At 36.4% G+C, this 14501-nt stretch overlaps 1 protein-coding gene across 5 annotated transcripts in view; it reads right to left on the reverse strand.

Moving 5' to 3' along the window:
- Positions 1-14501, reverse strand: part of LOC140200235 (mitogen-activated protein kinase kinase kinase kinase 4) — a 286211-nt gene that overhangs the window by 18688 nt on the left and 253022 nt on the right. For 3 of the 5 annotated variants that reach the window (XM_072263247.1, XM_072263248.1, XM_072263250.1), the window contains 6 exons: positions 12641-12822; positions 11510-11633; positions 10450-10620; positions 3878-3995; positions 610-780; positions 82-225 (listed from right to left, as the gene is read on the reverse strand). In XM_072263247.1, coding sequence (XP_072119348.1) covers positions 82-225; positions 610-780; positions 3878-3995; positions 10450-10620; positions 11510-11633; positions 12641-12822 — 910 coding nt within the window. The remainder of the gene's footprint in view (positions 1-81; positions 226-609; positions 781-3877; positions 3996-10449; positions 10621-11509; positions 11634-12640; positions 12823-14501) is intronic. The other 2 variants (XM_072263252.1, XM_072263251.1) reach the window with 2 other exon arrangements.

The raw sequence follows: 14501 nt of genomic DNA on the forward strand, positions 1-14501 counted from the left end.
AGTGCATATTTAGCAAAGGCTTACCACAAAACAAGAAAAAACTCAAGAGTTTGATATTGATGGATGTCAAAGAATATTTACCTGATATTGTTACCAGCACATTCAAGCCCTCAAGCACATCCATCTGCTGAAAGCGCCTACGACTGATTAGAGGATACACTTTCCCTTGACCACTTCTGTCCAGCAGCATCAGCCCACTCTCGGTACCCACTAATAAATTCACACCTGAAAAATGAACCAAAAACATAAAACATTCTGTTCCTTTCACCGGGTTTATTTACATTAAAACTAAACCTGGTATATAACTGAATTCGGACTATTCCATTTCGGAGTGAGACCACCCAAATTTCTCACACGTTGATAGTTTTATGGTATAGACACCAGCCACTTGGACTATCAAGTCAATGTCAGCTCTCTTAGCAATTTCAACAATTCCAGTCTGCCACACATTATTCTACAATGTCTTTACGTTGGTACAAAATTTAAATATGCTGCAGAATATTGTCATAATTTACTAATCAAAATATAACAATGCAGGCTTTAAATGCACTCACAAATCTCAGTTACATCTCAAGTACAAAAATAAGTAGAACAATGAAAAGAACTTGCCCCATAAGGCAGCACAAAGAATCTCTGAGTTGAATCGCTTTTTGTACTTGCGGATTTCTGGCGTATCACTCTGTGGCCTTATATTGGTTGGATTTACATTGACAACTGAGCCTTTTCGACTTGGATCCTGCCTCATCGATTCTGGTCTAATCTGGTCATTTGAAAAAACAACTAGAAAACAAGTTTAAAAAAAAGTTTCCAACAGATTCAATTCATTTTTCTGCCCCCTCCACCTCAAATTCTTACATAACTATGGCAAACGCAGATCTAAAACTAAGCACAACTTAATTCTGCAGATAGCCCTTTCACATATCCTCTGTCACCAAACCAACAGTCCAAGCAGATGAGCCTTCAAATACACCATAAGTCACTTTGATTCAGGAACTGTCTCAAAACTTCCAAACATTTGTTTTTGCATGGGTTTGAAGCAGTTCTTATGTTTGTATTTCTTAAAGTAAGGGAGCCCCCACTTGCATCTTGTTTGTAATTACATCTTCATCTCATTGATCAATTGATTTGAGCCAGATTTTAATGTTGCATTGTGGAATAGTAAATAACCAGACTCTTGATTCATGGGAGTTCTGTTTTTATATGAATCATGCTTACTGGCCATTCCAAACAAAGCCCTGGACTACGAATGGCTCAGTTTTAAAATGTCTCAGAGTTCCAAACTAAGCTACAAGTCAGAAACCACCCTGACTGGGCAGCTGCTCCACCACTGGACTAATAACTGGATCAAGCTGTGCAGTGAGATGCATCCAGTTGCATTTCACTTTTGGTCATTAACCTTTATGCCAGGGAGGGTCAGCATACAACTAACACCCCCATCTTTGAAACTACAGAAAAAATACTGCTGGGTAAAATCTCATGAGGTCGTATATAGGAATGAGATAGTTCAGGTGGTTGAGTGGTGTCACAATGCCATGCTTGACATCAATAACATCAAGGAATTGATTGTGGACTTCACAAATTGAAGAGCCAGCAGTGGAAAGGGTGAGAATCTACAAAATCATGGCTGTCAATACCTTGAAGGATTTACACGATCATGAAAGTAGCATGGCAGTGGCTATATTTTGTCAAGAGTTAGAGGAGATTTGGTACACCACCAAAGACTTCTATAAATGTAGAGTGGAGAGTATTCTGACTGGTCGCATTGCATACCGGTTTGGATGCTCCAACGCATGTGATTTCAAGAGGCAGAAGGCTCAGCCAGATCCATCACGGGCCAAACTTTCCCCACCAACAAGGACATTTTCAAGAGATGGTGCCTCAGGGATGTAGCACCCACCACTAAGGGCCCTCATCAAATGGGAAGCTCGTTTCTTGGACTGGAGGTCAGTGACTAGTAGTGTGCCAAAACTGTCAGTGTTGGGACGCTTGTTACACATTTTATATAAATGATTTGGATGCAAACGCACCAGACTTAATCGGTAAGGTTGTGGATGACATGAAATTAGAAGATGTTGTTGATAGCGAGGAAGGTTGTCATACATTACAGCGTCATCTTGACCAGTTAGGGAAGTGGGTTGAAGGATGGCTAATAGATTCCAATACAAATATGCATTTTGGAAAGTCAAGCCAGCCTATGACTTGCACGAGTAACGGTAGGCGATTAAACAGTGTAATGGAACAGAGGGATACAAGTGCATAGCTGGTTGAATGAGGGTCACAAGTAGTGAGAGTGGTGAAAAGGTATTGAGCACACTGGCTTTCATCAGTAAGGCAGGGAGTATGGGAGTTCGGACATTATGTTGCAGTTTTTGTCACACTACCATGGGAAAGAAGAGTAGAAAACCTTTACGAGGATGTTGCCAGATCTAGACAGCCTGCATTATTGGGACAGGTCGGCCAGACTAAGTCTTTATTCCTTGGAGGTAAGAAAATGAGAGGTGATCTTATAGCAGCTTATAAAATCGTAAGGGGCTTGGATGAGATGGATGGTAAGGTCTTTTCCCCAAGTTAGGAGAGTATAACACAAGGGAGCAGAAGATTTACAATGACAGGGGAAAAGATTTATAAAGGACTTGAGGAGTAAGAGTGTGTGGTGAGTATATGGAACAAGCTGCCAGTGGAAGGGGTTGAGGAAGTTGCAGCAGTATCTTTTGAGAAGCACTTGGATAAGTAAATGGAGGAGCAGGGTTTACAGAGATATGGGCTGAATGCAGGAAATTGGGATTAGCTGGGTGGGCAATATGGTCGTCATGGACACAATAGGTCAAAAGGTCTGTATCTTTGTGCATTGCTCTATGACTCCATAAAAGTCGGTGAAAATAAATTTGATTTTGATTGATGCTGGTCTATGGCGAATATAATGTTTTATTTGTGTTAGTGTTATAATTATTTTAATTACTTAGTATTTTAATAATTTTAATAGATGAATCTAAAATTGAAGTACAAATAGGCCATTCAGCCCTTTGTGGCTGCTCTGCCATTCAGAATGATGACTAATCCTTTACATCAGCACTACTTTTCTGCATTAATCCCATTGCCTTCAAGGAGAGAAACACAACTGGGGGAAAACTTTGGGAATCCTGAATTTATATTGACCTGTCTTGCTCCAGAAAATAGAATTCATCACCAATAGTATTCCAATCACGTGTACTTGAAATAATCCAATCTATTTGTTTTCCATTCCCTTAAGGGATACTACTTCACAGGTTGCCCAGGAAGTTCTGCAGATAAGCTGTTTCAAGATTCAGACATATTCTATTTACTGAAGCGGAAACAACTTAATACAGTAAATTTCACATAGTTTACCTTTTTTAGAATTCTAAACGCAAGGGAGCTATGAAAAATTAGCTGATAATGAAATAATAATTTTCTTAAATTCTGCAGGAGAGAAAACCTTGCTGCTATACTAAACATATTTGCCTTTTGATGAAATGGAAAAATGGCAAATTATGGTCAGGTTAAGCTTTCTTGTATTATTAAATTACTGGAACTAATGTGCTATTTGCTGGTGTTTCTCCGACGCAAGGGCAAAACTCATTTAAATATTGCACAGATATGTTGGCCACTGAAAATGTTGTTTTAAGAAAGCATCAGCTATTGTAATCCAACCCATAAACAGGCTAACTCTGCTAGGGCAGATTAAAAGATATTCCACTCTTTATCAACCTTATTAAAGTGTCTAGTCACTTTATTCCAAGGCAAAATATATCATAAAGTTTGATTATCAAGACAAACTACAATATCATCCTCTAAAAAATTATGTTCCTATTCGATAATATTTCTATTATGATATCAGTACTTATAATTGTCTACTTACCCATAGAAGATATAGTGGTCCCACTAGATGGGGATATTTGCAATAATCTGGGATCTATGAACGGTGTAAATGATGAGGAAGACTTGTGTTTCTGAAGTGTGTTTCCTGCCGACTGGGTCTAGAATAAGAACATTCAATTAGAAGCAATTAAAATTTTAACAAATTAAAATTAAAAACATAATACAGAATGCGTCTAGAAATATATCTATATAAAATTTCAAAACATACACTGTATATTTACTGTTGTAATTTAAAATATACTGTGATTTATATTAATCAATTGTTTTCATTCACAAAAAAAACTAGAACTATTTGAGTTTGTTAAGTTTTCATTAATACCTGCAGAATACCTTAAAAGCAAATTCATTAACTGTGCTTAAGAATATTGATAAAGCACACATCTTAATATATTTAAAGGGGATCTAGATGTTGATATGGTTGCCAAGCATGTAATAAAACTACTGAAAAAGTTGTAGGAAAAATTGTCGAATAACCCAGCCAAAATAATGAATGATAAAATGAAATGTTCCAGCAGATCCCTGTCCAATAATTTAATGCAAATTAAATTTAACAGTTTATGTAAAGATGATTGTTGTTGTTCAGTGGCGTTGAGTCACCATCGACTCACGGCGACCCTATGGATAGTGTAGCTGTCCACAGGGTTTTCATGACAAGATATGGAAGTAGAATACCAGGCCTTTCATCTGCACAGATACTGCTGCTGCCCAGGTAAAGGTGTTCTTTCAAAAACTGGTTCCTGGTTCCCTATTTCATTATCTTCGATAATTGCCCATTTTAATGATGTGCAAGTTAGTGATAAGCTCGGTCCTTTTTTTAAAAACCGTCTGTTCTGCTGGACTCTACAGAGCATCAACACCCCCAGATTTCTCATCGTGAGGGCTAGGAAATCAGCTTCTTCAATGTACACGTGTGGGGGTGGGGGGGGTGTGCTGTTGAAATTTAAGTGAAAATAGTAGCTGCAAACCAAAGTAAAGGCAGATTTCCTTTTTCTTAATGTAAATTAATTCATTTAAATATACAATTCTTCAATTTTTAAAGGTTTCATTTTAAATGGTTGAATATATTAAAATTTAATTGTGTTAGTATAAGCTTTATTGTGTTACTGGAATTTTATGGATGACAGAGGAATCCACAAACGTTCAGTCTCCAGTCCAGGTCAGTCATTATTTTACTGAATGGCTGATCTGGACTTGAGATGGAATATTTGTGAATTGCCACATCAGGCGTGATTGTATCAATAGGCCAGATGGCCGATGTCTGCTCTTATTTCTTATATTCTTTATGTTACGTTCTCATTAAAAGTTATGACAGTCAGAATCCTTGGACTGTGGAGTAATTTCAAAGGTGAAGCATGTCTGTAAAGTTCGGTAAGAACCTGTGCTGCGCAGGAGCACACCTGTGAGGAGGAGTGCATTCTTGGAACTCACCAAGAAAGAGCAAACAATGGTGAAATTCAACAGCTCACTACTCCATGAATGATCTGGGTCAAACTATAGTTTGTCAAGTAAATTTGGTCAGTAATGTATGAATTTCTAATTACCTTGTATGATACAATATTGCATTTTCTTACAGATCATCCTTTCAAGCAGGATAGAAGTTCTATGGATACAAGATTTTCTTAAAGAGCTTTTACATTTCAAAAATAAAATGCTGATGAGCACTTACCTGTACATACAGGTATTTTGGGGTGGATTGTACAAGAGTTTTTTTATATTATCCAAAGCAAAAATGGTCAAATTAATCAGCTCTTAATTTGCATGGCAGTTACTAATAAGTTATCTGTTTTGTACAGAAGTAATCTTAAAAGCCTAATGAAGTTAGTTTTGAAAGGTCTTACAAGTTAGTCAGCATTTTACACCAGAGATTGTACACAAGCACTGTCTTTCAGTTCAGTAAAAGGGGATATACAAGTTATATTGTATTAACCTGATAGGGTGAACAATTACAGCTGGTTTATGCTCAAATGTTCATAAGATGGTATTAAATGTGGACCACTGCTTGATTAACAAGATTACTGCTACTCACTTCCATGTAAATTATATGATTTGGTACAACTAAATTTGTAAGCATAACTAAACATGATTAGAAATGTGATACAATTCAGATTACAGTTTTACATGGGTTATCTATAAATATGGCAGCAATATTAGAATTTTTGTAGATACTTTGAAAGATTAAAATATAGTTTAAATCAACTTTTCTTTGGAAAAATATACTGGTGGATATTATGTACCAAAAAAGGTAATAAGAAAAGTCTACTTTATAACGAAGAATGTTCCCTATGTTACCAGTGCTAACTATTCTGCATTTGCACAAAAATTGCTGGTGAACGCAGCAGGCCAGGCAGCATCTACAGGAAGAGGTACAGTCCACGTTTCAGGCCGAGACCATTCGTTTTTCAGTCAGTCCTGACGAATGGTCTCGGCCCGAAACGTGGACTGTACCTCTTCCTGTAGATGCTGCCTGGCCTGCTGCGTTCACCAGCATTTTTTGTGTGTGTTGCTTGAAATTCCAGCATCTGCAGATTTCCTGGTATTCTGCATTTGACTTGGTTTTAATTTTCTGCAGATTGTACACTATGGTTGATCACAGTACAGTGAACTGAATAGCAAAAACATTAATTCAAAATGTTTTAAATTGCTCCTTTAAAAGTTACTACTGTTAAACACTAAATTTGCAATGGTATCTTGAACAACACTGCAATGCAGTTAAACATTTGAATATATGCCTTTTGAAGAGATTGCATAATATGATTAAATCCATACTATTTTACCAACTGATTTGTCAATGTATTTCAGTATTGAAATGTGCTGGCTCTACTTGGAAGAAATATTCTATTGGAATTTAAACAGTTCAGCATGATGGAATTCAGATGAGGTATGTTCCTGAAGTATTATGATCCCTGAAATATTCTGAATCGTAAAGCAGTAAGTGTTTAAAAACCCTTGTCAATACTAGCTACTGTTCAAGATTAATATATTATGATGTTGCAATAATCAGTATTGTGATTGATCATCAGGGAAGTTATTACAACAACCATTTTAACTGTTTGGCTGTTAATGAACTATTTGCTATGAACACAATTAAAACAACCCAATGCAGTTTAGAGTTTGTGCTTAAAGGAATGTCACAAAAATTCAATTAACTTACTGTACTTCAAAATAGAGTTGCATAGAATATCACAGTCATTCAATTAATACAGGAGACATGTGATTGCATTGTTTGAATAAATTGTGAAATCTCTCAAATAATAATTGATTCTACTATGAACTATTTTTTTTCCAAAACTGTACAATGCAATCATGTCCCATAACATCAAAATCTTGGATGTGTAAAATATCAATGAATGGAAGAGCAAGGTTTCACAGAAACAAGAGGGAAATTAAAGAGTAATAAAAAGAGAGGATGGGGAGAGGAGAAGCCTTGAAAGAAGGTGAGCCAAGGAATGGAGTCTACTGAGAACTGCAATGTTAGGAGAAACGGTGTGCCTGTAGGAAGGGTGGACCTGGGAAGAGCTGATCAGATGAGTGTGGGGAGAGAGCATTGAGAGAAAGGAGCTAACTTGAGTGAGGAGGAGCAAGAATAGGTTAAACTGGTGCAAGGAAATGTAGCATGAGAGTATGTTAGTTGTGACATGGGGTGGGGGGGCCAAGAGTTGGGGAAAATGTATAATACCAGACTGAAGCTGACAGCAGTGGTGCAACGTTGTACTTGAGACAGAAAAAAATATATATTGAAACAATATTTGCATGAACAATTATACAATTTCAACAGTTAGCAACAGCAGGCTATAATTCCATTTTATGCACAAGTTCATTTTAGTGAATTTTCAGAACTTGTCTTTTTCTACTTAACCCTCTGAATACTGTAAGTCCTCTTTGAAAATAATTACATTTCCAATACCTACAATGAAAAGTATAACATTTTAAAAAACACTACAAACTTAGTCAATAGTGAATTAGATTGTGCAGCATAGAAACAGACCACTCAAGCCCAACAGGTCTGCCAGTATTCATGCGTCACATGAGCCTCTTTGCACCGTATTTCAGCTTAGTCTTGAATGTATCATTTGAAGTAGAATTTTGGTTAAGTCTACCAAGCCAAATAATTCACAAAATTTGCTGGGGAAATTAAATTCTGTGCGTACTTGATTGTAATGGAGAAATGTGACTGCAGTGATCAAAGGGTTAATATTGCTCATTTCACCCCGAACACACAACTACTTGCAAAAGCACAAAGTATAAAAGCTGGTTAAACATGAGATGGAATGTTAGTAAAATTATAGGAAATGACAGTGATACTTTGACAAAGAAAACAAAACTTGCCAGTTTAATGTTTATAAATGTTAGGATGGTTACACCAACATGATTAAAATGGAGTATGGAATAGCTGATCACACTTGCCAAATTTTCTGAGCAAAAAAAGGATGATTTCTCTTTTTAAAAATAAACCAAATAGGCATTCAACAACCTACACTCTTACATTAACTCATTTGATGGTCAGCAATAATTGTTTAATACAGAGTGGGACAAAGATTATTTTTTCTCCACCAGCACCAAATGTTATGATTTAAAATGTTTTGAACATGAGGAAATTGAGGTGGGAATGGCAGGTGGCAATAAATGCAACAGGTGCAAACAAATTTTAATATTTCATAAGTAAAAGCTTTGGACCAGTCCTGACAAAGTGGAAGTTAATGCAGAACACCCAATTTGCAGCATCTGCAGCTTTTTGCTTTTAGAATAATTACTTCTCAATCAGTTTGGCATTCCAAAATAAGGCCTAATCACCAGTCTTTAAATCCACTTTTGAAAGTCAGGTCAAACCAGGCTAAACTTCACACAACACTGAAACAAAAACTGTATGAATAGAAAATCTGAGAACATAGATTGGAGGGAACCCTGTGAAATTGTTGGGGGTAGCAGAAAGAGAACATGCATTAAACAGAATGAACTCTGAAGAGCAAGGCATTTGGATGTTTCTCCTTGGATCTGCACTGGGGAGGGGGGGAGGTGAGATTTTCACCAAGTACACCAGTGACATGAATAAAAAGTATAGTATCAAAAGGCAAGTGAGCGGTCTAAATTGAAATACCATTTTACAAAGGACATGCATGGAATAAATGGAAGGGAGATGAATTTTGCTTGTTAAATTGTGATATCACTCACTTTGCAACCAAGAAAGACAAATGTAAAATATCTTCTTGATGACAATATATCATGAACTATAAAGGAACTATAAAGGATTTCAGGTGACCGGACACAAACTTAAAAGCTCGTGACCATAAATAACAATAACTGTCCATGTTACTGCATGTAGATGTTTCAGAAATTGGGAAAGACACAAGGACCAAGTTATAAATTAAAGTGATCTAGCATTGAAATACAAAAAGTCATAAATTTAAGTTTCCATAAATGAATAACATAATCCTTTAAAATCTCTTTAAGCAGGTGACTTTGGCACAGGATTTCCCACTACATGCAGAACATTCCATTGAATTTTGCCAAAGAATTCACTTAAGTGCTATAGGTGCTCACACTTTGAGAGGGATACTGGGCCAAGAGAGATGATGTAAGGAGGAAATGGATAGAATTTAGTGTGCTGATGGTGGACCTGTGGAATGGAAGAGGAGAGATAAAGTGGCAATCTATTTGCTCCTTGGATCAGAGCAGAGAGCAAAAAGAGGGAAGGAGGGGAAGGGAGACCCGGGGTGCCATCATGCAGCAACAGATAATTACATGAGCTGATTTTAGTCTCTAAACTGGTATTCCTTTAAAAAAAATGCTTGCATGTTCTAAGGGTTTGGTACTTTCATTTTTGTCAGTCTGATCTTGAATGACTCACTACCTCCTATTGTGATATTCTTAAATACTACAAATAATATTGAGCACAGATATTGAATATAACAAAATAGTAGGAACTTCAAAGACACTTCGAAATGATTTACTGTATCCAATCTGTTGCTTTGCTGCTAAAAGTGTTAACAATTCCCTCTGACTAACAGCTAGATTTGTGTACGTGTCATTATACCACTTTCAATTTTTTGAGCATTTGTGATCTCCATTCCCACTGGTTATTTAATAATCTGCAGCTGGATTTTTTTTTTTGAAACAGCTCTGCACATTACTGCCAACCTACTGAGGCAGTAGAACTGCAGAACAGGTATATGGTTATTTTTTTTTTCTCTGCTCAGGTCCCTCCTTAAAAAAAAGTACTGAGATTTTTTTTTTAAGTCGAATACAGACCTTTGACCAAAAACTCAATCTATACTCTTAACTAAGAAACAAATTACCTGTTTATGGAATAGTGACAGACTATGCTATTGCAATTTGCTTTAGTAGATCAAACTTTATAATATTAACTGGCAAGTTTGGGAATTGAAAAATTCTAATTAGTTAATAGGATTTAGCATTCTCTACAATAGTGGCCTAGAATTGTTATGCAGCTTAACTTAGAGAGGAAAAACACTGGAAATTGACTGCAATGTTGTTGTGGCTAACTATTTTACAGGAGTGGTACGGAACAGCAGCCAACTATGGTGTCAAACATACCTCATTAGTAGTAAGCTCGTCCTGGGGCAGCTGAGGGGACATGATAGGAGACTGCTGGCTGGTTGGGGAGGTGGAGGAATGGCTTTGCTGTATGAGATCTGGCAAGAGGTGAATGCGGGCTGCAAAGCCATTACTCTCATGGTGGCTGGCACGCTTTAAGTCACCTGCGCTCTGTAGAAAAAACAGGCATACTTGTCTTGCTGAAGAGATGCTTCAACGCCTATCACCCTAACAGTTAATTGGCAGAAGAGTTAATGTAGCAAAGTTGGATTGTGCAGGTTTTTATCTCAGCACAATTCCTAACAAACAAACAAAAGTGGTAAAATTTGACAAAACCATTTCAATAGATCAATACTTCATTTTACTCCAGGCAGAAAATAGACTAACTACAATTTTAACAGTGCCATCAACTTTTAAAAAAATGCACACTGAAAAGATTCCCAGTCCTTTCACTTTGGATGCAATTTGTGGTCGTTATAATATGCACAGTAAAAGTGACAAATTTTGTAAGTTTATTCTGTATGGTACTCAGTGCTATAATATAAACTGCCTGTAACAATTAATGTATATCATTTAAAAGTAATATGGAGTATCAACATGCCTCTCACTAAATGTTGCCATTTTTATGAAAGGCCGAAGTAGTTCAATGGAGATAAAAAGCTAGTTAACTGCTGACAGCTGCAAATGTGAGCTTTTATTTTTTTTTTAAATTGACGTTAGAATGGAAACACATTAATGGAGGCTTACAGACGTGTTAGTTTCATTTAAAAACACCTTAAGATTATGTCAGGCTAGGGAATAAACATATGCATTCTAAGATTTTCAACTGCAGTCACTTCCTGTCCATCTAAACTCAGGGTATTTACTGTTATGATGGACATCTGCAATGCATGCAAGAAAACTGCAGCAAAGAGATCAAAATGACCTTTAAAAAAAACTGCCTGAAGAATTAAAATTAATTTGCTTACTAGCTACTAATGTTTAAAAAGCAGAAAAAAAACACAAATGGGCAAATGAGAGCTTATGGGCAAGAGTCAGAACTTTCTGCCAGATACATTACCTGCCGAACAATTAAAGTGCCATCTTTAGAGGGAGTAACAGAAGTTTCAGTCAACAGCTCCAGATCATCACGAACTATCATTGTATTCACTGATTCAGTTTCTCCATTGCTCAGTTTTGACGACCTAATAAATAAAAGTCCACATGTATACTGTATGTAATAGTGGGCAAGAGTTGGAAGTGCATTTAAATTATGGAGAAGGCATAAAGTATAACTTGGTTGGTTATCATAATTCCAAAGAATTCCAAAGATATGATATGCTGCAAACCACCCTTTGATACTTCACTTGTATATCTAACTTTAAAAAAAACAGGGGTCAGGGACTGGGAATAAGTTCAACACAAATCTTTCAAGGCAGGAGGTTGCTGAAAAGTTTGCTGGAAAGAAAAATACTTGGGATCCTGGTTCTTAGAATTTACTTAAATCTTACATCCATCTCACAACGTGAGGGAGTAAAAATCTTTGCATTATGACTCCGTTGCAAATCTTTTAATGGAGTCTAAGAGTACAAAGTAATTTTACTAAGCTTTGATTAAACACCGACTAGGTAGGCCACAGCAGGAGAATAGTGGTCAATCTGACAGACATGTATGGTACCAGTCTTGAGAGGGCGTACAACTAATGTAGTTTGGATAAGGACCTTAAATTCTGTGCACAAATTAAAATAACCAGGTTTGCTCTCCTCATGGCAGAGTCGATGAAGAGATTTGATGGGAGTGTTCAAAGTGATGAATGATTTTGATTTGGTAAATGTCAGTGCCAGAGGGATTGGGAATCATGGACATAAAATTTAAGGTGATTTACAGAAGAATCTCAAACAGCATGAAGAAACTTTTGAAATCAAAAATAATGACACTATGAGATCGGGATGCTGTACTTCAAAGGATGGTTTCAAGATTCAATATTTACTTTCAAATGAGAGCCGACTAAGGAAAAAGGTCTGTAGATCTATAGGGAGAGTAGGACGAATGATTAATTGGATGGCTCTGATAAACAGCCATCATAGAAAAGATGGACTTAATGGCATTGTCCTGTGCTGGTGTTATTTTATTAACGACTATAATGGAGGCAGATCATGCTGAAAAAAAAATTACATTAGGTTTTTCATTACTTTTAACCAGGTTTACATACACTGCCCTAGCATCATCTGACATGGGTTCAGTTTCATCAGTTCCTTCTTGTTCGAGGTCTTCATCTTCTTCATCTGTTGTTCCTGATTCATCACTCGATGAAGAATAATCAGTAACTTTCTGAGGAGGACGGGCATCATCTACAGCTCGAAGCTCTTTAGCCAAGGCAGCAAGATCCTGAAACTATGAAACCAGGTCATTGGCTATAGTGTGAAATACAAGATGCAAATGATCACATTTGCCACAATTATAATTTAACACTTCAAATAATAATTTGGATATATACACACTTTGTGAGGTCGGACATCATAAATAGTAATTCTTCTGACTGACAGTTATCAATTATTAAAGAAGGAATAAACTACAAAGGAAATTAATATATGCAGGGAAAACTCCAATCAAAAAAGAAAAAATAATTTGGGCAAAAGGAGCAAGAGATGAATTCATTCAAATGTATAAATGAAAAATAAAAAAAAAATCACATGAAACACCACCAACTGCAAATTAAAATATTCTAAGCACCATTAGGTCAGGGGAATAACTAGAGAAAATCAGATCCAATTCAAAGTTAGATTTGAAGAAATGATCAAAGTTATTTTGGAAAATAGTCAAATGTTATTCAAAGAAACAATTCCATTGTAGAAAATGTTAATTGAGCATAGGAAATTAAGGCATTTTTCTATCAACTTTAAGCTATTTTTTGGCCACATCTTTAAAAGGCACCTTATTGAACTAAATCGTGAATTTCATTAATTCCCTCTCACAGTTGACCTAACCTGAATATTTCAGATTTGATGCAGCTTTAAATTCACAAAGCACATCACTTTTCATTCTACCCACCACACGTGCAGTTTTTTTATGCCCCTTTTTCAAAATCATATAAATACAGATTGAATATTAGTCAATATAAAAATCCTTTTTCTGTATTTCGACATTAGAAAATAATGTTTCTGTACCTTTAAAACTTCTTACTTTGGAAAGCTTATTGGAATATCTAATAAAATCAGATTTTTCCTTTCAAAAGGTTAGGTTTCTGGATATAGAGTATGTCAAGATCTCAATTATTTTTACGCACTGTTACTTTTGCAATATCTCTATAACATTTATGAAAAAACTGACTCACTACAGTAAAATTACTCAGAACTCAGGATATATTGCTTCACAAGAATGTGAACAAATACAAACCCCATTTCCAGAAAAGTTGGGATATTTTCCAAAATGCAATAAAAACAAAAATCTGTGATATGTTAATTCACGTGAACCTTTATTTAACTGACAAAAGTACAAAGAAAAGATTTTCAATAGTTTTACTGACCAAATTAATTGTATTTTGTAAACATACACAAATTTAGAGTTTGATGGCTGCAACACACTCAACAAAGGTTGGGACAGAGGCATGTTTACCATTGTGTTAAATCACCTTTCCTTTTAATAACACTTTTTAATCGGTTTGGAACTGAGGATACTAATTGCAGTAGACTTGCAATTGGAAATTTTGTCCATTCTTGCTTGATATAAGACTTCAGCTGCTCAACAGTCCGTGGTCTCCGTTGTCTCTGATTCTCCTCTTCATGATGCGCTATACATTTTCAATAGGAGATAGATCTGGACTGGCAGCAGGCCAGTCAAGCACATGCACCCTGTGTCTACAAAGCCACGCTGCTGTAGCCCGTGCAGAATGTGGTCTGGCATTGTCCTGCTGAAATAAGCATGAACATCCCAGGAAGAGACGTCGCCCTGATGCAACATATGTCTCTCTAAGATCCTAATATATGCCTCAGAGTCAATGGTACCTTCACATACATGCAACTCACCCATGCCGTGGGCACTGATGCACCCCCATACCATCACAGATGCTGGCT

The sequence above is a fragment of the Mobula birostris genome, chromosome 7 (assembly GCF_030028105.1).
Source record: "Mobula birostris isolate sMobBir1 chromosome 7, sMobBir1.hap1, whole genome shotgun sequence".
Taxonomy (NCBI): Eukaryota; Metazoa; Chordata; class Chondrichthyes; order Myliobatiformes; family Myliobatidae; genus Mobula; species Mobula birostris.